This window comes from Cavia porcellus, unplaced genomic scaffold (assembly GCF_034190915.1).
Source record: "Cavia porcellus strain 051 isolate PalLab524CR breed Dunkin Hartley unplaced genomic scaffold, mCavPor4.1 scaffold_27, whole genome shotgun sequence".
NCBI lineage: Eukaryota > Metazoa > Chordata > Mammalia > Rodentia > Caviidae > Cavia > Cavia porcellus.
In genome coordinates, this window is record NW_026947510.1 from 52,681,487 (window position 1) to 52,706,347 (window position 24,861).

Sequence of the window (24,861 nt, forward strand, 5' to 3'; positions counted from 1 at the left end):
CCTGCTTCAAGTCTCATGGGTGACATCTTGGGGTGTGCTCCCGAGGCAGCCTGGCAGGAAGGAAGACCCTGGTGCTTTCTTCTGGGAGTTAAATGTGCCAACTTGTGTGGTGGCCTTTGAGCTCCCAGACTGACGTACTTGATGGCGTTTTCATTTGTTTGGATGGAAAGGAGGTTATCAGAAAGCAGGTCTCCATTTGGGAGAGGTCACATCGGGCATCTTTTGTAAACTGCCATGAGACAAACACTTGCCTAAGGCAGGTGCCAACAGAAGGCTCCTCTTCGGGATCATTCTGCCCCCTGCATGGTGGCAGCAGCCAGTGGGTGACCTAGTGTGGTAGATCCGGCAAAGGGACAGGGAGAAGGCCTGGAATGGCCACAGTAGCAGCAGGACGGCCGCCCACTGCTGACAGAGTGGTTTCAAATTCCACCACATCAGAGCTCTGGCATAAAATTAGCATTCTCTGTGTGAGGGGCCAGAGAAATACTCACATTCAGCAGAACCATGAAGGGACAGAAGAAAGAGAGAGAAGGGGCCAGCAGGGGAAGGGACCCACCCGTGTCCTCCCGCTGCAGAGCTGCATCAGGGTCACAGAAGGGCTCTTGGGGAGGAGTGGGGCTGGGCCGCGGGGAGGCAAGAGCTACGGAAACCTGGAGCTGTAAACTTGAGAAGTTGCCTCTCCTGAAACACACACACACACACACACACACACACACACACACACGCACATGCACATGCACGCACGCATGCACACACACACACACACACACACACACACACACACACGCCCTGAAACTGAAGAAGAAATTTCCAAGGGCTTTGGTATGTTTCACATACATTTTTCTCATTAATTTTTCCCACAAGCCCTCTAAGTAAGCAGTCTGGCACGCCTGGAACTCATCCCAGTGCACTCCTGACTGTAATCATTACACACTTACTTAGATTTGCATGTCAAAAGACACCTTTCCTGCTCCTAGCACCCCTGCTGGATGCATTACACAATCATTTTTATGGGCACAATATAAACACACACATACACACACACGCTTGCCTACACACAGTATGTGTTTATACACAGATGTGTGTTTTTCAGCTACACACAGGGGTACGCGTGCGGTTGATACCTCCCGTGGCGGCTCTGAGCCCCACCTTCTTGCTGAAGTGGCTGTGTAACTTCCTGTCTGTCTTCAGCAATGCCTCCTCTCCTGCCAGCCAAGGCCAGTCCTGTCCCCTCCATACTTGCCATGAACAGACCTATACCTTTCCGCTGTTTGTGGAGGTCTCCTGTAGCCACAGCCTGGTTGGAGTCGAAGTTGGTATTATTTCTAGCTCCTCAGGTGTGAATTCTTCTGCATGTTGGGTCTGTATGCTGCCTCTCATGGTATACAGGTTTATGCAATTCAGTTTTGGTCTGTGAGCACCCTGCAGGCTCAGTAACCTCAAACTATTTTTATGCAATCCTTCAGCTGAGAATTTCTGCACTGCACAGGCAGCTTAGATCTGGACCTCATACTGGTGCAGGTTACAGCCTTGAGGCTCTGGCTTGGTGCGATGTCCCTTGTTCTAGTCATGGCCTGGACTTCAATTCCTGCGGTGACCTCAGACTGACTACTGAGGAATTCTGTTCCCATAATCTGTTCTGAAACTCAGCTTCACCTTGAGACCCCAGGACTGAATTCATGACACCAGTAGGACCTTACAATAGCCTGAATCTGGTCCCAGACCAGGCATTAAAATTTCAGCCCCGAGCAGATGTGGTGGAGCACACCTGTAAGCCCAGCACTTGGGAGGCTGAGGCAGGAAAATCATTGCAAGTTGGAGGCCAGCCTGGGCTACATAGTGAGACTGTCTCAATCAATCAATCAATCAATCAATCAGTCAATCAGTTTCAGCCCCCAGAACCCTAGGAGGCTGAGGCAGCAAAAAAAAAAAAAAAAAAAAAAAAAAAAAAAAGTGCTGAAGATGTATCTCAGCATCAGTGTCCTGGGTTTAATCCCTAGTACTTCCAAACAGAACAAAGCACCTCAGCCCAATAACCTGTACCCACCCCTGCTGTTCCCAGGGGCTGTGTGGACCTGGAGCCCCTCCTGCTGGTGTAGCAAGGTTAAAACCTGCAAATTATGCATTCTTGTTTTCAAGCAGGGATTTGTGTGTTAAAATATCTAAAAACACATCACTCAGCATCTTTATGAGTCTGGAGCACCATGGGAAATTTCACCTTCTGTTTTTCCCGACAGCTTGATTTTCCTCTGTAGTTCGAATGCCTCCTTTAACAAACAGTTATTGGTGGCTTGGCACCTGGGACTCACTGCCTCCTGCAGCCAGGCACCGAGGGGGACACTTCCCCAATTACCGTGCAGCTGGGCAGAGAGGGAGGAAGTACAAGCCCCAGGGTGCCTGGAGAGGAGCTGGGGGTGACCCGGGGGGAGGAGGAGCCTGAGCCAGGGCCTCAAGAGGCCGGGTGGGGCCTCCTCAAGGCAGCTCCTGGGACTCCAGGGTCACAGACCACAGCCAGACACGGGCAGGCTGGAGGAAGTGAGAGGTGACTTCCTGGACCACCCATGGCCATGGCTTTAGCCCAGCAGCTGCGGGCGGAGAGGTGAGTGTGGGGTGTCCCCTCCCGGCCTCCTCTCTGCTCCCCAGCAGGCCTCGGTGTGGAACACAGGGGCGCCCCTTCTTTTACCTCCCCCTCCCACCAACAGCCTAGGGGACTGCATTACCTTTGAACCCCACCTGCAGCTCTGCGGCTCTGGGAACTGCTTTTAGGAACCCTGACCTATGACTCACAACCTCAGGCACCACAAGACTTCGGAGGCTCAGAGTTGGGCAGCGGCTGCCCTCCCCGGCAGTGGGCGGGCAGCAGAGCCCGGGAACGCAGGTGTGCAGGTCCAGGTGGGGCCCTGGCTCCAGACGTGGCCAGGAAGGCTTCATGTCTTCCCTTTAAGGGAGTCACAGTCCGTGTCACTCTCCTCAGCCCAGGTGCTGCCTCCTGCACAAGACACCTTCCTGACAGCCCTTCTCTGTTCTGGACCTGGCCCGCTGTTTGCCTTTTTGGCACAGCCCTTATGCCACTGGTACCATGGTGTATCTCATGTTTTTAATCCTTGCCATCGTCTTTATCTATCAGAAACAAACCCGTGAGGGTCTGTTTTGGCCAACACAGTGACACAGAAAAGCACTGGTACCCAGGAAGCACTTCACTTCATAAATGTCACCGAAGTGAACAATACCTGGGTCTCTGAGCTGGAGAATGTCCTGGTCCCTCTAGGCCAGTGCTGCCATTATTCAGGTGGGAAAACTGAGTCCCAGGAAGGACACAGGATTTCTCTGGGTCTGGGAATGAGTGGCAGGGCTGGGTCTCACCTCTTAGCAGCCATATCCGCACTCCCAGCTATGGGGCCCTGAGGACACAGAGTGTTGCTCCTGTCTCCTGGATAAGAACAGCAGGTGACCTCAGGGCCAAGCACCCACGTTGTAGGACAGAGGCCAGACCCAGGTGGGGAGCGGAGAGCCCAAGGTGGAGCCTGGGGCTGGAGGCAGAAGCAGGGGGGAATTTCTCAAGGTCTAAAGTCAGAAAGAAGGCTCAGCCACCCAGAGGTGACAAGGGCAGCAGAGGATGTGCCTAGAGGTGGGGGTCACAGTGACCTCCCGCGACCATAAAGGGAGGCACTGAGGGGCTGAGAGAGGTCATCTGGATTCCAGCTCCTCCTCTTCTGCACAAATGCTCAGAAGAGACGGAGCAAAGTCAGCCCCTCAAAGCAACAGCAGCCTGCAGCCAAGGTCACTTCCTGCTTCAGGAGTCCATGCAAGCCTCGGCCGGCAGCCTGCAGGCTTCTCCCTCCCTCTCTGTCCCTTTACTGCGTCCTGGACCCAGGGAGCAGGACTTGAGGGCATAGAGGGAGCAGCAGCTGCTCCTGGGAGAGCCCAGCTGGGATTGCCGAGTCCCGTCCACTCCCCCAGCAGCTTGCCTTGTGTGCCTGTGTGGCCTGGGCACTGCCATACCTGGGCAGAGGTGGCAGCTGGGTACTGAGCATCCTGGAAGTGTCTAGTGCCCTCCTCAGCACTGGGGATGCAGTGTGATCAGAGTCCCTGCCCCGCGGGGTGTAAGCTGCACTTGCTGAAGATGGGGGCTCCATGGTCCCCATTTCCTAGAGAGTGGAAGGGGCTGGAGCCCGAGGAGACACCCTCCCAAGGTTCCCACCGCCCAGTGGGAATTCATCTTTACAGAGCTGGGCCTGAGCCCTGGCCACTGTGCTGCATCCGCCCAGACCCACCCTGCTCAGCTGGCCTGTGGCCGCCTCCACCCCGGGAAAAGCCAAAAAGCCTCCTAGCAGCAAAGAAAGGCCAGGCCACTCCTGTGGCCGGGAGGGCCAAGCAGCCAGAAGCCACTTTCAGGGTACTCAGCCCAGGACCCGCCCTGTGCTCAGTGCTGTGCAGGGTTTGCTAAGAACAGTTTCGCTTGGATGGAAAGCTGCAAGGGACCTGGGTGGCCCAAGTTCCCCCATAGCTAGTGGACGCTCCCAGTGTTTGGAGAGAAAATTCTGGAACCAGGCTGCTTGGGCTCAAATTCCAGCTTGCTGACATCCCGGGGCAACCTAGTTAACCTGGTGCCTCAATTTCCTTGTTTATAAAGCGGCAGCACCGTCCTAGCCAAATGCTGTGTCCAGCGTGCACACAGGAAGTAGCTTGCTGTATACAATCAGTTATTACTCAACTCGCCCACCCAACTCCTGCGCAGGGCCGCAGGGCCGTCCCCTCCAGTTACTTCCCGGCCCTCCCCATCTTGTTGCAAATGAAAGACTCATGAAATACACCGCTACTGGGGAGAAAGTGGAGAAAGCAGCTCCTCCTAGGGGAAAGAGTGATTGGGCGGTTGCCCAGCAGCCCTGGTGTGCTCTGAGGCCCGGCGTGGGGATTTCCTCCTCTGCCCACCGCCGCCCTGAGTCACTTCCAGGAGTGGTGATGGCTTCACCACTGACAAAGTCCTAAATCTGGGCAGATCGGGTCACGTGGGGACAGCACGGACTGGGAGGTGACTCGTGGGGTCCCAACCAGCAGTGAGCCCTTGTGGGAGGGGGGTGGGTCTGAGTCTCACATCTGCAGCCCAGCGCTGCTGGGCACCGCCATGCCCACCCTGACCAGAAATGTGGCATCGCCCTCGGCATTGCCCTTGCTCACATCCACACAGTTGCAGTTTCGGAACAGCTCACAGATTGGTAATGTGTCTCTTGGGCCCTCGTTAGGCTGTGGGGGAAAGAGGAACCGGGAGTGCCTTCAACAGTCATCAGGGTGTATTTTTCCACATAATAAAAAGACCAGAATTAAGCCATCGCTGGTTCCCAGTTGAGTGACTTCAGGACCAGCATCCCAGAAACTTTTTGGCTCCTCCTCATGTTTTTGCCTCATGGACACAATGTGGCTACTAGAGATCCAGATGTCACATTTGCTTTCAAGAGGGAGACCAGGTCAGCCTTGCCCAACCCTCCAGATAGGCAAAGCAGGCATCGGAGAGGCTACTGGACCAGATTGCTTCTTAGGTCTCTTTGGCCAGAACAGAGCTACTCTGTGATGCTGGGGAACTGAGAAACAGGATGGGATTATTATGGTTCAGACCAAATATGAACTGGGTCACCTTGACTCTAGGCACAGGGTCACTTTGAACAGAGTTGGCACTCAACCAGGAGGAAGCAGGGGACACAGCAAATGCTAACAGTCGGCCAAGGTGGTGCCAAGGGTCCTTGGATATAACTAGCCATCTCTATGGGGGGCTCTGTGTGGGTCAGCTTCGTGGTACTATTGGACATGCCTGAGGCAAGTAGCTTATAAAGACAGCAGGTTTATTTGGGCTCCTGATGCTGGTGGTGCCATCCCAGCTTGGGTGGCCTCCTTGTTCTGGGCCTCTGGTGATGGTAGCACATCATAGCAGGACCAGATCGGCTACACTGTGGGCCAGCTGTCAATGAGACTCGGCATGAACAGTGTCCCCTTCAAGGGACCTTCGTACCTCCACCGAGGCCCCAACTCCTGAGTGCCCACAGCACCTCCCGTGACACCACACTGGGGACCAAGTTGTAGCACGTGGCCCTCTGAGGGGCTCCCAGAGTACCCTGGCAATGGCCGCTGTGGCCTTGCTTACCTCGGGGCCCATCCTGGTGGCCGGTCCACTCCATGGCAGCCAACAAGTTAGACATGATCTGGCCGGTGCCACCTGAGCCCTCACGCACCCTCACACCCAAGGCCTGCTTGGTGTCACGGCACCCATAAGGGGCAGGCACAGGGAGGAGTGCTGGTGAGGATACAGGGCACCCCATCGGCCTGCTCCCTGCCTCTCCGGCCTGGTGCACAGCAGGGGTAACCGGGATCCTTCCCTCTTTCTCCCTAGCGACTTTGAGCAGCTTCCCGATGACGTAGCCGTAACAGCCAACATCGCGGACATCGAGGAGAAGCGGGGATTCACCAGTCACTTTGTGAGTGCGACCCCTGCCCTTCAGCCCCAGCGTCTGAGCCCCTACTCTTAATGTCCATCTCTCCATTCTCACACGGCCGATGTGACCCTTTGGGGGACACTGGCCAATACCCTGAGGGGTTCTCACCGCTGTCTCTCCGGGTGGGGCTGCCACTGGCATCTAGGAAGGAACAGAGAGGAGCTGGGAAGGTTTGGGGGTGATGGAGAGAACCCAAAGGGAGGTCCCGGAGGAGGATTTGGGAGAGCCACTGTGAGGATCCGGGAGAGGAATCCAGAGGGATCTAGTGGGAATATCTGAAGGGATCTATGGGGGACCCAGAGCTCCGGCCTGAGGGTGACCCCGTGCAGAGTGGGGGACCTGCAGGGGACAGAGGCGCAGGTCCACAGGCTGCGCCTTGAAGTTCCCCAGCGGGTGCAACGCAGGGGTTGAGCACCCCCTCTCCCTGTGCGACCTCTGAGGCCCCAGCCTCTGCCTTCCTCTGACCTGGAGCCCCCTTCCCACTGCCCCTGGGCCTTCCTCACCTCTGTCCCCTTAGGTTTTTGTGATCGAGGTGAAGACGAAAGGAGGCTCCAAGTACCTCATCTACCGCCGCTACAGACAGTTCTACGCCCTGCAGAGCAAGCTGGAGGAGCGCTACGGGCCGGAGAGCAGGAGCACCCCCTTGCCCTGCAGCCTGCCCACGCTGCCAGGTAGTGCGCAGAGCCAGCCTCGCCCCGCTCCCCGACACCGCCGAGCTTCCGTTTGGACCCACGTGGAAGCCATGGCTTTGGGCGGTGAATCTCTCCCAGTAGTCACAACCGTCAACCCTCCGTCTCTGCCGCCACTTCCTTGCCTTCCAGGACCCCGCCTTGGAGCTCTGGGCCCCTGGTGGCTTTTTATTATTTTTAATTTTTTTGTAGTATTGAGGATTAGACCAGGAGCCAGGGCCTTCACACTGTGCTACACCCTCAGACTTTAAAATATTTTTTTTTAAATTTTGAGACAGGGTCTTGCTAAGTCACAGGACTGCCAAGATGTGCACCACCCCCTCCAGGCCCTGATGGTTTTTTTAGCCTCCCTGATTCAGCCACCCACCTCGCAGGAGGTCACAGTGTGGGGCAGGAACCCCCCTTTCCTGGGCAGCTCTCTAGATCCACAGCTCTGCTCCCACAGTGCCCTGACGCTCGTCTGCCTTCCCTGGCCCTCCTGGAAGTGGGGACACCACAGTCCTGCTTGGGGACTGTCCCCTCACTCACACCTTGTCCTACCCTGCCCACCTCTGTCCTACTGTGTACCTTGGACAGCTCCAGTGCGCTCTGACTTGGCAGCTCCCGCACTGCCATTTGACCCTAAAGAGAAAACCCAGCACCTGTCAGTAGGGTGGGCTCAGCTGGGTCCTTTATGTCCTGCAAGACTGGCCAGGGCACTGCTTGTCACCATTCCCAAGCCTTGGAGACCCTGCCTGACTTTCCCTTCTTCCCAATCCAGCCCCACCACAACTGTGTTCCAACTCCCTAAATTATCTATCTATAATCATCTATCCATCCTTTATCTACCCATCACCACCATCATCATCATGCTCAATCTGTCATCTCTCATCTCTGTCTCAGTCAGTGAGCATATTCAGCCCCCACAGCTTGTCCCCTTCTGCTTCCTCGGGCTGCAGGTGAAGAGGGGCTTCACTCGTTGGAAGTGACCTCCCCGCCCGGTCCATCCTCCCCGTGGTCCTGTGGGCTCCTTGTTGGTTCTGTGCCTCTGCACCGTGCTGAGCGCCTAGCTCTCCTGTGGCTAAGCCAGCCAGGGCCATGAAGAAGCACTCTCGCAGCCAGGCTCCCTGCAGCCTCGTGTCCCCAGAGCCCCGAGAGCTCCTTCTCCTTCCTTTCCCCATAAATCTCCTCCCACCGCTTCCCCTCAGCACCGCCTTTTCTGGCTTTAGGTTCCTTCTGCCCCACCCGAGCTCTTACGGGCACCGCAGTCAGCGATGTCAGTCTGACTTCAAGGACACATTTCCGGCCATCTGCAGGCCCCTGCTCTGTTTCCGCAGAGCACTCTGTTCACCAACCTTCTGAGGCTCCAGGCCTCCCAGCTCTGGTCCTGCCTTCTTGGTCACAGGTCCAACATCTGCCGTCTCTGCCACCTACAGAACAGGGCAGTCTCCCTCCTCTGGGAGAGCAGGCCCCTACCTGAGGCCTTAAATGTCATCTTCTGCTCCTCTCCAATGTCTGCTCCAGCCCAGACCCTGAGATGCCGCCCTCTCCCACTACCAGCCCTGCGTGTCTCACAGCACTGGGCCAGGGAGGTGTCGTGCTTGCCCCTTGGGGGACTTGCTGAGTGATAATGACCCCAGTGGCTTGCCCGAAGTCTCCCGCAGAAGACGCTGATCCTGGTTGACTCTCACCTTCCTCTGTCCCTAGACTGTGCCGCTTCGCTTTCTTTGTTTTGTTTTGTTTTTTGAGACAGTGTCTCCTTATATAGTTCCCGCTGGCCTTCATTGTGTGGTGACCCTCCTGGGCCAGCCTCCTGAGTGCTGGGCTCACAGGTGCACACAAGTGTACCCAGCTCCTCTTTGTTTTTGAGGATTGATTCATTCATCCACTCAGCAAATATTCCCTCCTTGGGGCATGACTCTGGATTCAGGTCCTTAACTTTGGTGGCAGAAATGAAGAATTTGGAGACCCACCCAGAGGTCCCTGTAGAGGTGTCCTTGGGTGGGTCCCCTGCAGTGTGATGTTTAAAAAGTGCCTCAGGCGACTCATGCATCAAGGGTTGAGGACTTCTGTCCCAGGTGATGGGTTTCAGCTGCGGGAGGAGCATGCACAGATCCTGTTCCCTTGGAACTCAGAAGCATGCGTGTGTGTGTGTGTGTGTGTGTGTGTGTGTGTGTGTGTGTGCATGCTCACACACACACATGCATACACAGTAATAAACAGGACAGATATCAGCAGTCGATGGTGCGTGTTGGGGGCATGCAACTGGGTGGGTGATGGCCCAGCTCCAGCCTGGTCACCTTGCTGCTGTGGAGGGAGAGAGGGGAGCTCTCCAAGCTAGGGCCACCGGCTTGCAGCACCAGGGTGGTCAGAAGAGTTCTTCTCTCCTCAGCCAAAGTCTTCATGGGCGTGAAGCAGGAGATTGCGGAGATGCGGATCTCGGGCCTCAACACCTACATGAAGGTATCCACAGCTTGTGGCCTGTGTGCTGGGGGCAGGTTCCACTGCTCTTGCCATGACAGGAACCAGCTGGTTCTCAGGCTCCTGGGCCCCATCTTTACTCCCTAAGGGCCTGGCTTGAGGACAGAATCTGGCTGAGTGTTTAGGGCTGTGTGGATTGGGGACAGGAGCACGGGGGAGGTGCAGGGAGCCATGCTTCTGGTTAGGTGAATCTTCATTTAGCACTTCAAGCCCATAGCTGAGTGTCTGTGCCACTGTGTGGTGAATCAGGTCCAATTCTTGCCCTTAGGAGCCCAGCGGGAAGAATGACAGGTGGACCTGTCACAGAATCACGGAAATGCCTGTGTCAGGGGCAGGACCACCCGGGCCACGCCCACTCATGTAGTTCTTTGCACACTAGAGAAAGAAGGTCCCCCTGGGCTGCCACAGCCCCTCGTCTGGCTCGGGCTGGATTGTTAGCTGTACTCACTGTTCTGTCTGGACACCTTGGTGTACCCCCAACTTCCACCCACCTGCACCCCTGAGACACAGAGGGAGGAGCTTCCGAAAGGCAGGGGCCAGGGTGGTCTGGAAGGGGGAGGAGCCAAGGGGGGAGGGACCGAGGGACCGGTGTTACTCATGAGGTAGTGAGCACCCAGGCACCAGGGACATTCAAGCCACGGCTTGAGAGCAATCTCAGGAAGGTGGGGAAGGAAGCCATTTCATAGCCCGCAGGTGTCCTCGCAGCTGAAGAGCACCGAACTGGGAGTCTCATCGCTGCTCTGATGGGGACGGCTGGGTGACATGGGCGACCTGACCCTCCTCTCCAAGAGGCTTTGATTTTCTCACCTGTGAGCTGGGCCAGCGCCTCTCTCCCTCTCACTCACCGGTTAGGATGCAGAGAAAAGGGTGGGAAAGGGCCACGTGGGCTTAGATCTGCTTGTGACAGCGGGACTCCTGCAAAGGGGAAGCCGCAGTGGACACTGGGGGCAGCAGGGCGGGAGCAGTTCTGGGCTCTGAGCCAGGAAGAGGGGGAAAAGTCAACGGGCCCGGCACTGGCGGCCCTGGACCTCAAGGGGGCGCTGTGACCACTGCTGGTGGCTGACGCCCCAGTCTCCCAGGGCTGGTAGTGGGGTGAAGCTCTGGACCAAGACACAGCCGGGTGCAGAGGCTGAAAACCGGCAGTCCCGGCCTCACAGGCAATCTTGGCACCCCGCTTCTCAGGGGACCCCCTTTCTGTCCGTGTCTGATCGGGGTGGTGCGAGTCAGAGAGCTTCAGGGCCGTGATCTGTGCTATAGCCACGCCACCTGGCCCTTGCACACCTCCAGAGGTGGGGAGCCCACTACCACTGTGCCCCATCTGGGCTGTTTGCCCTACTGTGGAGAGCTACTAGTAAAGCCCAATTCCGTATCAATTTCACCCCCGGTCTTACCCATCCTCATGAAGAACATGAGTCGTGTGGTCACAGAAGCTTCCTGGAGCCCCACGGGGTGACCTCGGCGGGGTAAATGGGCTGCTTTATTCAGTCCCCTCTGCAACTCCTGAGTTAGCTGCTATGATCCCATTTACAAATGGAGAAAAGCAGCACAGAGGGGAGAGGCTCCCGGGTGTCACCGAGCAGCTGGGGAGGAGGAGTGGGACTTGAGCCTCATTTGACACTGCAGGCTTTAGTGTTTACCTGCGGGACACAAGAAAGTGACAGCTAAAACGAGAACGTTCTACTTTGATGAGCACCCTGCATGTGCCTGGCGGTGTGCCTTGGTACGTTATTCAATCCTTGTGTAACCCCCACAGGAAGATACTGTTACTGTCCCCCATTAGGAATGCGCATCAGGTCACCCGCAGGTGAGTGGCAGAGCTGGGGTCCAGCCTGGCTCCTGACGCCCCTCCCCTCCGCCCGTCACGGCCCAGTCTTTCCAGGCTCCACACCCCCAGTGCTTCTCGGGTGATCCGTCCATCCTGCAGCCCACAGGGGGTTCTCGGAGAGCTCTGGGTGTCTCTACAGCTGTGGCCCCCAAGCCCAGCTCCAGACAGCCGGGAGGGCATCCTGGGCTTCCCGCAGTGGTGTGGCCAGCACAGGTGGGGTGGGGAGTCTACGGCTCCGTCCCCGGGCTGCCACTTCCCGGCTCTGCCTCTTTGGGCCGGGCAGCCTGCCTCTTTGAGCCTCAGTGTCCCCAGCTGTGAGATGAAAGTGTCAGGAAGCGGTTTGTGGCCTGCAGTGTCACCATCTGTGAATTTGGTTATTTTGGGAATTAAGAGCTGGGTTTCAGGCTCTGGGTGTGACGGCTCTTTCACTTTCTAGGCTGTGTGGCCCTAGGCTGGTCCCTTCTTTCTCTGACCCTAATGGATACGGTGAGATACCGAGCTCACATATGTGGTACTCAGTTCAGGGTCAGTTGGCACAGTCAGCGCCAGGTCACTGTCCCTATCCTAGCCATTGTCCCCTTTAGGTGATTCCAAATAAACTTCCCTCATGCCAGGGGTCCCCCTGCTGACCTGGTGGCCGGGAGCAGAGCTGTGAAATGTGACCTCCAGGCTGCTGAGCTTCAGAAAGGCTCTTCTAACTGATTTCTATCCTCAGGCATGACATGCATCCACAGAAACAGACGGGAGGGCTGGCGTCAGGTGACAGCGATGGTACAGCTGGCCTGCGATTCCCGAGCTTTCTGCTGACCCCCCTTCCGTCCTGTCCCTCCCCCACAGAGCCTCCTCAGCCTGCCGGTCTGGGTGCTGATGGACGCCGACATCAGGATCTTCTTCTACCAATCGCCCTACGATGCGGAGCAGGTGCCCCAGGCGCTCCGCCGACTGCGCCCGCGCACGCGCAAAGTGTGAGTGGCCGCCCTGGGCGGGCATGGGAAGAGCAGTGGGGCCAGCTCTGCTCCCGGATGCTCCGGCGAGGTCTGGCATAATGGATGAGTCTGGAGAACTAAATTTGGGGCCGTAGGAGGTGTGTTGTGCTGGGTGGGGGTCGAGCCTGGAGGACGGGGACTCTAGAAAGGTCTGGTACCACGGCAACCAGCAGGGGCTGCTCAGGAGCCCTGGCTGCCTGGAAGGAGGAGAAGCCAGCAGGGAGAAAACTCGCCACAAAGCCCCCTTCCCGGGACACTTCGTCCTTGTGTTAGGGCTCCCCTGGGCCAGCAGCGGCCGGGCCCCCCTCCCAGGAGACACTGCTGCTCTTTACTGCCAAGAAGCAAAGACCCTACCGCTCCCGCCTCCCTCCCCTCAACCTGAAAGTGCCACCCAAACCACAAGCCACAGATTGCAGCCAGCCAGCCTTCCAAAGCCAAGGCTGCTGCTTTTAAGAATTCCAGGGAAGAGGCGGACATGGCTTCCATGCCTGTAGTCCCAGTACTCAAGAGGCAGGAGGATTGTAATTTTGAGGCCAGCCTTGTTGACCTAGGGAGACCTTGTCTAAACAAACAAACAAACAAACCAGAAAAGGCAGGACAGGAGTCCCAAGCCCAGCCTGCCCCCCCCCCCACTCTCCTCCATGCTCCCGCCAATGTGTCTGGGTCTCCTGCTCTCGGCACTGGTGTCCCCCTTGTGCACCCGAGCACATGTGGCCTGAACCCCAGCTGGGTCTCACAGAGCAGGCCTGTCACATCTCCAAGGCTTTGTTTCCCCACCTAAAATATCTAGCCGAGAATGGCTGTCAGGAGCAGAAGAAACAACAGTGCAGAGGCTCAGTGGCAGAGGGTGCCCAGAGAAGGGTTTCCATCCTGGTCCCGCCCGCTTTGAGCCTCTGTTTCTGAGTCCACTGTGGGGGAGGGGGTCCCACCTCTGGCATGCAGGGAGGCTGACAGCATAAGCCCAGGTGAGGACAGGCTCCTGCCGGAGCAACCATGCCGCACTGTGCTATCCTCTCTCCTGCCTTTCCTGCCCCTGCAGGGACCCCTGAGAGCAGAGGCAGGAGCTCGCAGAGGCTGATGAGCCCCCTATTTTCTCTCCACAGTAAGAAAGTGTCCCCCCAGCACACCAGCTTTGACCGGCTGGCAGCTCCGCGTGCAGAGGTACCCATCCCCCCATGGCGGCAGGTGCAGGTGGCTGTGGGGCTTCCACCCATCCCTGGACACCTGGGCACCCTGTTCTCCTGAGGGAAGAGCAGAGCCCAGCAGGCAGGGGCAGGGGAGGAGGCGACCATCCTCTGCTCATCCAGACAGCTTGCCCCGGCCCTATCTTAGGGACCAGTCTCAGAGACGACTCAGGGAAAGCTTTGTCCCCATTGGCTCCCAGTGTGCTGGGGACATCCTTACAGATGGTGTAGGCAGTGCCTGAGGGGGAGCAGCTGGGTGGGGACTCAGAACCAGCTCTGTCCAGAGCATTCAGGAGTCCCCACTCCCCACTTACACCCATGCACACATTGTATTCACCCAACCAGCTCCAAGCAGCCCTATCTGGTGTCAAAGCTCCCCCACTAACAAAAGCAAAGACCTCATCCTGCCCGAGCCTCAGTTTTCTTATCTGTGCAATGGGCTACAAAAGTTGTCAGCAAGAGCTGGTCCAACGCTGTCCCTCCACGCCCTGCCCCACAGGCCCTGTTTGACTTCACTGGGAACACCAAGCTGGAACTGAATTTCAAAGCGGGGGATGTGATCTTCCTGCTCAGTCGGATCAACAAGGACTGGCTGGAGGTGAGGGTGGGGAGGGGGGTGTGGGAGGAGAGTAGAGACCATTTCAGGTGTGCTGGGCGGGGCTGGGACTTAGGAAGGTCCAGGGCTGGCCCGGGGGAAGGTGTCCCAGCAGGTTTGGGGAACCTGCAGGAGTTCAGGCACTAGGGAGAGAAGTGTGTGGCAGAAAGAGAAGGTTCTGGAGTCTGTGACCTTCCCTTTGGCTCTGCTCTGAAGCTCTTGTCCCTGTGGGTGTAGACAGTCACCCCTGAGTTTATTACTCAGTCTTCGCCAGAGCATCTTATCGGCTGTACCCTTGACAGTCCTGTGGGGAGGGGTCCTGTACCTGGGGTGTTTAGCAGCGTCCAGCCACACAGGTCTCCAGATGTTTGCTCCTGGAGACAAAGTCACCCACGTGGAGAGGCCCGGTGTGTGGTATGGGAGACCATCACCTTGCAGGTAGCAAAAGGTTGGGATTAAGAGCATGCGCCCTAGAATCTGCCTGCAGGGGTCATTTCCGAGCTCGTTTTTTGTTTGTCTGCTCATTTGTTTTGCTTTTGAGGGTCTTGCTAGGTTGCCCAGGTTGGTCTGGAACTCATGGGCTCAAGTGATCCTCCCACATCAGCCCCCAAGTGGCCCAGACCACAAGCGCATGCCACCATCCCTGGCTTGAGCTCTGTTGTGAACCAGCCTTGTGAACCTTTGGGAATTTGTCTGGTCCTTCAGTGTCCTTTCTTATGAATGGAGACAGCACTGACAGGCTCCTCCTAGCTTCCTGGGGAGGGAAAAGGTGACAGATGTGCAGGGCTGGCTCACAAAGAGCCTGGGTGCCTGGTGTCTGGCAGGTGTAAGAGTCCTGGGGTGACGTTGATGAGACTTGGGAGCTGGGGCCTGTTCCAGTCTTTGCTTTGTGTCAGCATGGCCCGAAAAGGGACCCACATTGACTCAGTGAGGGAACATAGGGGCCACAGTGCAGAAGTCCTCACCTTTCACATCAGATGCCATTGTTACTGAAGAGGCGCTCTTTGCTCTGTGCCCTTGCCCTGTAACTAAAGGAGGTTCCAGGACTTCCTGCGGCAGGGCCAGCTCCAGGGCCCCTGGGAGCATCACCATTGCATGCAGGGGAGTCCCTGAGGGCCAGAGGCTGGAGAGGAACAAAAGGCATCTGGTGTAGGGGCCCACAGCTCTATTGCAAGAACTCAGCAATTCTCATGGTGCCAGAAGGTCAGCTCTGGTCACTCTGTAGAAAGAGGAAATGCTGCTCCCCTCCCTCCTGTTTCCTGGAAAGTCCTGCTGGTCAGGATGCCGGTCACCTTATGGCCTCAGGTTGCAGCGACCAGGGGAGAGGAAGGGACCACTGTGGGTCTCAAATGTGTGTCTGCAATCGCTCGTGAAGCAGGCGTCTTCCATCCTGCCGTTGGGGAAGTGGGGTGACCACGTACCACCGTCGTGGACTGGGGGACAGGCCAGAGCTGGGGGAGGGGACTCCTGGCTGTTCAGTGTCCATGCGGTGGAGAGGGGTGTCTGGGAGTGAAAGAGGGAGGGGGAGTCGCCCGCAGGCCCCTCCACGCCGCTGTCCCTCTGCATTCAGTCTCCAGCAGGCACCTTAAACACACAGGCATCTGGGGACACTCAGACTCAGCCACAGCACGCGCCCTGTATGTAAGGGGACTAGGACATTGTCCGCTGTCCCTGTCATTATGGCCCCAGGCCCTGCTCCCTCTCTCTGCAGACCAGGCAGCCCCTTCTTCCTCTTCTCAGGGCACCACCAAGGGAGCCACGGGCATCTTCCCGGTCTCCTTCGTGAAGATCCTCAAGGACTTTCCCGAGGAGGATGACCCCACCAACTGGCTGAGATGCTACTACTACGAAGACACCATCAGCACCATCAAGTCCGTGGCAGCCTGCTCCCGCGCCTTTCCACCCGCTGCCCACAGCACGCTGCCGTGTTGTGCCCCCACCGCCCAGTCTTCCACATCAGTCCAGCCTCGCTCCCAGCCCCTGCCCTGAGCCATGGCCCAGCCCAGAGCCCAGCCTGATGCCCTCTCCCTGCCCGTTGCCCTTAGGGACATTGCCGTGGAGGAGGACCTCAGCAGCACCCCGCCCTTCAAAGACCTGCTGAAGCGGATGAGGTGAGGACAGGGGCTCAGCTGCCCGGGAGCGCTGCTGCCCGAGGGTGCAGGGGCTGCGCTCATCCTCCCCCTTGCTGTGCCCATGGCCCTGCAGGCTGGGCACTGTCCCCAGATGAGAGGTGAGGCCAGAAGGGAGGAACAGAGGGCAAAAGGGTTGGCTGAGGTCATACAGCGTGTGACGATAGATTTGCACTAGAACCAAAGCCTTGCTAGCTAGAAGCCCTGAGCTTGGACATTCTACCATCAGGGAACTCACAGTGCCTCAAGATCTGGTCGCCTTTGACTCCTTCTATGGGGCAGTCGTAGCATGGGTGTATATTTCTTACTATAAAAGTAACACCTACTCATAAATATACACACAGGCGTGATTTGGTGCATACCAGGAATTAAACCAGACATGCCTGTTTCATGGGCTTCTTAGCCATCTCCCACTGTGATGCTACCATAAATGAATGTGGGATCATCTCTGACCCCGTATCTGATGACTTGTCTGATTATTTCCTTGGAATCATTTTCCAGAAATGGAGTGCAGGGATCAGAGTATTTGCAATGGCTTCCACTGGGTCAAATCACCTGTGGGAAATTCTGGTCACGTTTTACTCCTGCCCCAGGAGGAGGGGTGTCCAGGCCCTGCAGCCCACATCAGACATCCCCTTCCTCTGCAGGGGCCAGATCCTCCTCCTGCACAGCTCACGTAGAGTCTGCCTGTCTGTCGCTCTCTATCTCTCTGTCTCTGTCTCTCACTCTTCTCTCTGGCTTTCTTTGCTCTGCTCAGTGCCCTCCCAAGCCATTTCTGCTTCCTTTGACAGTTCCTAAGCCCCAGCAAAGTCACCCACAGGACATTTGGTCTGCCTACATGAAAATCCCCTCAGCCCCTCTAAATCTGTTTCTCCGTCTATGCAGCAGGAAGAGCCTCTTCCTAGATGCTAAGGGCTGTGTCAAGCTCTGACCTCCTCTGCTTCTTGGATCCAGGCTACAAGTATCTCCTTACCCCTCTGCGTAGGCCCAAGGCCCCTGGGCTCTCTCCTGGGGCCTCGGGTAAGCCTGACATGTCCCACCCAGGCGGGAGTTCCAGAGGGAGGACATCGCCCTCAATTACCGGGACGCGGAGGGGGACCTGGTGCGACTGCTGTCGGATGAGGACGTGGGGCTCATGGTGAGGCAGGCACAAGGTCTCCCCACCCAGAAGCGCCTCTTCCCCTGGAAGCTGCACATCACTCAGCAGGACAACTACAGCGTCTACAACACCACGCCTTCAGCCACCCAGAGATGAGGGACTTCAGGAAAGAAGGGGGGACCAGGAAAACTTCCCAGCTCCAGGGCACGGACCCCCTGCGCTTGGCTTGTTCTGTGTCTGTTTCTACACTTACCTCTGAATGAATGAAATAAACCGTTTATCTTGGAGGGCCAGACTGGAAAAAATAGTGCCTTTTGCGGGGAAAGAGAGAGAAGGGAGAGGAAAATACCACTCAGTGGGCATAAACTGACCATTTACATCCAGCTGGGGCCCTGACTCGTGCCTCTACGCCAGTCCTATCCCACACCCTGTCTGTGTAGAGGAATCGGTGACCCCCATTCCTGCTGCCTGCCTCCCCTCTGTCCCTCGCCACCTCCTTTTTCCTGGCATTAGCTGACTGCTCCTGGCCGTCTGGGGTCCCACTGAGTCACTGCTGTGTAATGAGGTCAGGACGTCCTCTGCTTCTTGGTGCCACTGTCCGGTAGAGGAGAGGGACAGAGCCCAGTCTTGGTTCCAGCTGTCACTACTGCAAATGGGGGTAGGGAGAGCGGTGAACAAGTGCTCTGATCTTTTTTGTTTTTAATTTTATTTTAAAGAGAATAAAACCAAGCGAAACAAAACAGGATAAAGCTAATCAAAACAGGACAGCATAAGGGACACAGGATTTCAAACAAGATAATAGGAAGCCAACAGTGGCTACCATAACGCTTCTCATTGTCTTCAAAATAGCTGCCCATACCCTCAGATATCGCAAAACCAAACAAAACAGAACAATAGAATCAATAAAAACAAAACAATGCATGCAACACAGGACTGCAAAACACAATCATAGTAAATCCAAAATGTCCTGTTATCCTTGAAATAGCTGTCTGTGTCATCACATGTAATAAAATCAAACAAGACAAAATAGAATAAACCCAATCCAAACAAAACAATGAGAATGACACAGGACCTCAAAACAAGACACTAGGGAATTAACAACGGCCACCACATTTGGCAGGAGATCCCCTGCAGATGCCACACTGTGTATTGTTATCCTCTGGATAGATGATCAGACCACCGGCTTTAGGCCTGCAAAGTCAGTGAAACACTAACCACTACAAGCATTAAAGTGCTCTGATCTTGCCAGACATGAGGAGGAGGCAGAGTCAGGAGGGCCTCTGGGAGCCGAAGCTCCTTCCGCTCAAAGCCATCACAGTTCCGCAGGAGTCTCTTCCAGAGCGGTGGTGTGAGGAGTGTGGGAGGCTCTCTCCCTCATAAAGCATCCATTCAACAGATGGAAACCCCAACTGCCACCCACTTGGAGTCTCCAGGCACAGAGCAGTCGAAGAGAGACTTCCTGGAGGAAGATCACTTTGTCAGTGTGAGAAGAGAGGAGTTGATGGCACCTGAGCCCAGCACAGTCCCACCCTGGTCCAGCCCTTGAGACAGGAACCACTGAAGATACTGCTCTGCACGGTCACAGCCAAGAAGACAGCCCCCCACCCCATCCTTGTCTTCTTTGGTTCCACTCCCGAATGGACAGGGTGCCAGTGGCTCCCACCGCTGGCTCCTGCAGGTGCTATTCCAGAAATCCTGGCTGAGAGGACTGAGTTTCTAGCACTGTCATGACAAAGTACCATGAAACACAGGCTTACACCCCGGAGAGGTACTGTCTCTCAGTTCTGGAGAGTAAGAGTCTGAGATTCACGGTGTCCACAGGGACTTCCCTCTGTGAAACTTGAGAGAGATCCATCCTTGCTTCTTCCCAGCATCTGATGCGTTGCTCAGCATCTCTCTCATTCCTCAGCACCATTCTGTCTTCACGTGGGCTCCTCCCATGTCTTCACATCACCTTCCCTCTGGGTGCATCTGTCTCACTGTCCAACGTCCCCTTTTTATAAAGACACTAATAATGTGGAACTAGGGCCCACGCTAGTTACCTAATTTTAACTTGAGTTCATCTCTAAGGACCCTATTTCCAAATAAGGTCACATGCTGGGATGTGAAATGTTAGGATTTCAACATGTCATTGGTTTTCTTTTTGGAACACATCGATTCAACCAGAGACCTGCGTTTGCCCACCCAGATCCCACTAGAAGGGTGAGAGCTCTGCCACAGGGGTACTGGACCCTAGCTCCCTCGTAGGACAGAGATCTACTGTGAGCAGCTCCTCATCACTGGGACAAAACGCTCGACAGACCCAGATTAAAGACGGGAGAGTTTAGTGCGACTCACGGTTTGAGAGATTTCAGTTCATGGTCGGCTAGTTCCAAGGCAGAAGCGTAGCAGAAAGGCACTGTGGAAGAAAGCTGCTCAGCTGACAGTAGCCAGAGCAGAGAAAGCAAGAGTTACAGGAGAAGGAGAAAGGGACAGGCCAAGCCCTTCAAAGACATGCGCCCAGTGACTTCATGTGCTCCTGCTGAGCTCCGTCTCCTAAAAGTGCATCGCGCTATGAATGTATCGGTGGGCTAATGCCCTGAGGAGATCTAGGTCCCCACGACCAATCACCTTCCAAAGTCCGGTCTAGAACATTTAAACCCAAACCATGTAGATTTCATGCGGAGAGGAGTAACCGGAAACAACAAAGTGACATGCACGCATGCGTACATGCACGCACACATGTACGTGCACGCACACATGTATGCGCACGCATTCACGCATGCGTACGCAAGCACGCATGCGCACGCAGCCCCCTCTTTATACTATTCACTTGTAGAAGAGGATGTCGCTCCAGGAGAAGTAGCTTGCTTCCCTGCCCCTGCTCTGCTGCAGCGGCACAAAGTCTCTGCCCACGGAGAAATATAAGCCGGAAGGATGGAGAATCCCCATAGCTGACTGTAGAAAGGAGACCGGAGACATTGTCAAGACTAACGGAATCTCGGTGGGCAGAAATAAGGAGACTAGTAGCCCCAAGATACTAGTCACAATAAATGAAAGACAAGGCCATAAATATAATGGCCACCCAAGGACAGCTACAACCGAGAACAGCTTTTCTAGGATTGCAGTCGTCTTTGGGAGCTGTGAAGACCATTTTATGCAGGTGGTGCCCACTTGGAAGAAATCAGAATAGGAAGAGAGACAGACTTGACATAATTCTCTAAACCACAGACAGATCCATCAGTAATGCACCAGGCTCACAGAGTTTAACCATAATCCCTGATGAAGCGGTGGCTGCTCGGTAAGCTCCTGTGACTCAGAGACTCTTAGGAAACCAGGTTTACACACGAAATCCTATTCATTTCCTGTGCACTGGGAGACTGCATGTAACAGGCATGAAGTACTCAATCCTCAGCAAACAAGGGGCAAAATTCTAAACAGCCCAAGCTGTGACAGCAGTCTGCAACCCACAAACACAAGAAACTGGGTGAAAGGTTTCTGTATTTTGCTGGATTTGGGTTAGTACATACCAGACGTGTATTCTGATAATTTAAAAGAGATGTTACAAGCCTGATGGTAACCAGTAAGAGTTAAGAACATAATCACAAGACGTCCTGAAATTTTTCAAGAAATTAAATCCATACATGTGTTAGTTTGCTAGGGTTACTGTACAAACAGCTAAACACGAGGTGACCTCAACAGCAGAAATACGGGATCTCAAGGCTGGAGGCTGGAATCTGCGTTCAGGGTGTCCACAGGGTCAGTTCCTGCTAAGGATTTGTGTGGGAGGAGGATGTGTTCCAGGCCTCTCTCCTTGTGTTGTGAGTGTTCATCTTCTTTTGTTTTTCATCCTGCCTTCCCTCTGTGCCTCTCTGGCTCTTCTAAAACCTTAGTTTCACAAAGACACGACCCTCAGGACTTCATTGCAACCTGATCAGCTCTGTGAACACCTTCACTTAAGGTCACAGTCCCCGAGGCACTGGGCTTAGGAATCCCCCATATATTTTGGTGTGAGGGAGGACACATTTCCACCTATGTCAGTGCACTTGAATCCATTTTAAAGAATTAAGTAACTTCTCCGCGGGGGCTCTTCCATACCCAATCCTTTGGCTTCTCCTGTGTTGTCTGGCCATGTTCGCTGAGGAACTCTCTTTGTAGACATCACATTGACCCTGGCTAGGACATAGTCTTAGGGAGATTAGAAACCTTGCCACGAAGAGGAAGCTGCTCTGGGGATCCTTCTTCACACTCTAAAAAATGTCTATGCTCAGAGCTGGATTCAAATCCACAGTGGTGGGTGTAGTTCTGCAAAATAAAGACCGTGCCGCAGTCAGAGGCAGGGCCTCGTAGGTGAATGGCAAGGTCGGTCTGGGGCTCCAGCGCTAGGACAAGCTTCGGGGTGAGAGCTGTAGGGGTCCTGGATGAGGGGCGTTTCTAGCTCCATGCAGAAGAGAAGCCCCTTTTGGACTAAAATGTCCCCAAGGTAGGCTGATAGGAATCACTCAGAGTAAGATCAAGCACAAGTCTGATAGTAAGAGACCAACAAATCTTTATGAATGAGACGGTCAGTAACAGCTTTAGCCAATGGCTACAGAACATTACCTACATGTAAAAAATATGTAAAGAAGTAAACAGTGAGCTCAAAAGAGAAGTGAGCAAAAGAAGGTGACCACCAAACTTCCGGATTTGCAAAAGGAACACACACGCACACGCACACGCACACGCACACGCACACACACATGCTCACAGATACTAGGGATTGGATAAAGGTTCATGTCCCAGAAGCTTGGTCCCCAGCATGGTGGTTGATGTGGTGAAGTCATGAAGAATTGGGGGGCTCGTGGAAGGTGATTAAGTCTGGTGGCTCCAAACTCATGAACGGATTAATGTGGTCTCACATCCTGGGTTGGGACTCCAAAGACAGCTGTCATGAGAGTGCACTGTCGAAAGGCAAGGTTGCACTTAGAAGTAATTGGAAAAATTCACCAGCCATGGTCTTTGGCAGGTTCATTCAATTTATCATCGATTACTCTGCAACTGAGACCCGAGGGGAGGCTTTGTGACTGATTAGGGGCCACATGGTATCAGTGGAACAAACTTATTGTAGGAATTCTGACCCAGGAAACACTACCGCAGAATGTTAGTTATGCCCAGAACACTGCTAAGGACAGCCCTTTCCTAAACTTCTTGTGAAAGGCAATGTTTCAATTTTTATTTCTCCCCAGTGAGGATGTGTGTTATTGCCTGTGCACAAAGAATTTTAGAGAAAGAGTAGTTTTTTCAAATTGTCTGTGTACCCAGTCCCCTACTGAGTCCAAGGTTCCATGACTCCAAGGAGTCTAAGCCTGGTGATGACATTTACACAATAGTCAGTGTTTGGAATCACACCAATAAATCAACATTAAGTTCTTGACACATGCTGGGGCTCCAATGATGTCTGCAAAAAAAAAAAAAAAAAAAAAAGAGAGAAAAGAAAAAACATGTAAAATAAAATAAAAACTTACCTAGAAAGACTTGACAAATACCTTTTGTAACTAACCGGAAGTTGATGACGTAAATCTTCATTCTTACACACACAAAAAAATTATTAGCTGACGGTGGAAATAAATTAGTGGCCCTAATATGAAAAGGTTAAACACTGTGACTAACTTACTGGTCATTTTTTCCGTGATGGGGAAGTTGCTGGTAAATACAGATAAGAGTTGATTGGTAACTGCTAGTAACTCTGACACATGATATAATGCGGTATTTCTGGTTAGTTATTACCTGCCTGAGCCATTTTCACTTGTGATGAGCAAGAAATAACAGCAAATTGCCTGATTAGAGACAGACATTCTAGGTGGGAATCTAAGTCAATGTCATAGGGCTCTGGAAGGTCACTAAAAAGGCAACTGGCTGAGTGTGGCGCTGTTTGAGAAGCTTTTTCCTGATCTATCACCAGATAAACATGGAAAAAATATGGTGTCCTCAGGCTGGAATAATTCAAAGAGGACTTCATAAAGGAATTATTTACACAGGTATAAGCCACATGTAGGGAAACCACAAGCAAGACTTTACCATCCCAGAGACAGGACTGTGGATTGTTACATCCCTGAGCCCAAAGAAATCGAGAGTCTTCACGACTCTGAAAGGACAGGATGCCCTTGAGATGACTAGTGGCTCTAAGGTTTTAAAATGTCACTTTGCCATATTCCACAAGTTTTGATGCTTTCTGCTGTCATTTGACTGTAAATCTTCCTTAAATTTAATTATGATTGTCTACTTTGAGCCCGCATTTGTTACGGGATGTGTTTTAACATTTCTAAATTATGAGGAGTTTTTAAAAATATTTTAATTGTTAAATACAACCATATACAAAATGCACAAAAAGAAAAAAGCTAGAAATGAACAAATCAGGTTTCCAAAATCAGAAGTTAAAAAAAAAGAGAGAAGGAACAATAGAATTAGTTTAGAAAAGCAGGAGAATTAGCAGTCTAGATTTAATGGTTAAACAAGTTAAAGCAGAGATGTTACCTTGCTGAACACCCATGGCTTTATTGACTAAGCTCAGTATCTGTCTTAGCCCGGTTTGCGTAGCTGTAACAGATTACCACAGGCTGAGTGGTCATAAAGAGCAGAAATAAGCTCCTCCAAGTTCTGGAAGCTGGAAGTCCAAGATGAAAGACCAATCCCTGAGGGGCTAGTGTGTCAGCTACCCAATGGAGACCCAAAGGCATGGCTTTGATAGGAGCAACATTACATCCATGCAAGGCAGAAGAACCAAAGAGAGTGAATCACTCCAGGACTCCTCTTACAGCAGTCCCAAGCCATCTCCACAGGCTCCACCTAAAATCTTGTTTGGGTGTTTTTCAGATTTACAGCATCTCTCCAGAGACTCTATCCGCTAACATTACTGTGCTGTGGATTAAGGTTTCAACACATGAATTTTGGAAGAAACATTTAGATAATTGCAAAAGCCAAACAAACTAAAATGATACAAATAATAAAAGTATAAGCCAATTACATACATGAACATAGAAATTTTCAGCAAACTGAATAAGGTTAAAAAAAAAAAACCCAAACCACAGTAATGCAAATGCTTGTTAGGTTTAACCCAGGCATAAAAAGAAGGCTTAACATTCAAACATATATAAATATTGTTCATTACCATATAAAAGAGCAAAATAGGAAATTATACACTCATTCCAAAAGATGTGGGGAGAAGAATTTGATATTATTTAAGACTCACTCATAATTTAAATTGTACTGTACACCTAGAACCAAGCATCTCTTAGTATATTGGGAATAAAAGCATGACCTTAACATAATAAATGTCATCTTCAATAAAATCTACAAGCAGATATCATTCTTAATGGGAAAACATTAAGCTCCTAACAGGAGTTCTTTGGAAAGGTAGAGGAAGGTAAGGATTCCCACGATCATTCAGCGAT

The 24,861-nt window shown here is 53.5% G+C and overlaps 1 protein-coding gene across 1 annotated transcript; it reads left to right on the forward strand.

Annotated features, from left to right (window-relative positions):
- The first annotated feature begins 2,439 nt into the window (after nucleotides 1–2,439).
- On the forward strand, nucleotides 2,440–17,739 carry Ncf4 (neutrophil cytosolic factor 4). The gene is made up of 10 exons (XM_003470355.5): nucleotides 2,440–2,599; nucleotides 6,383–6,467; nucleotides 7,003–7,156; nucleotides 9,546–9,616; nucleotides 12,297–12,424; nucleotides 13,549–13,606; nucleotides 14,129–14,227; nucleotides 15,965–16,095; nucleotides 16,270–16,335; nucleotides 17,398–17,739. The coding sequence occupies exons 1-10, from the start codon at nucleotides 2,562–2,564 to the stop codon at nucleotides 17,606–17,608; spliced, it is 1,041 nt and encodes a 346-aa protein (XP_003470403.2). The 5' UTR covers nucleotides 2,440–2,561; the 3' UTR covers nucleotides 17,609–17,739.
- Nucleotides 17,740–24,861: the final 7,122 nt, after the last annotated feature.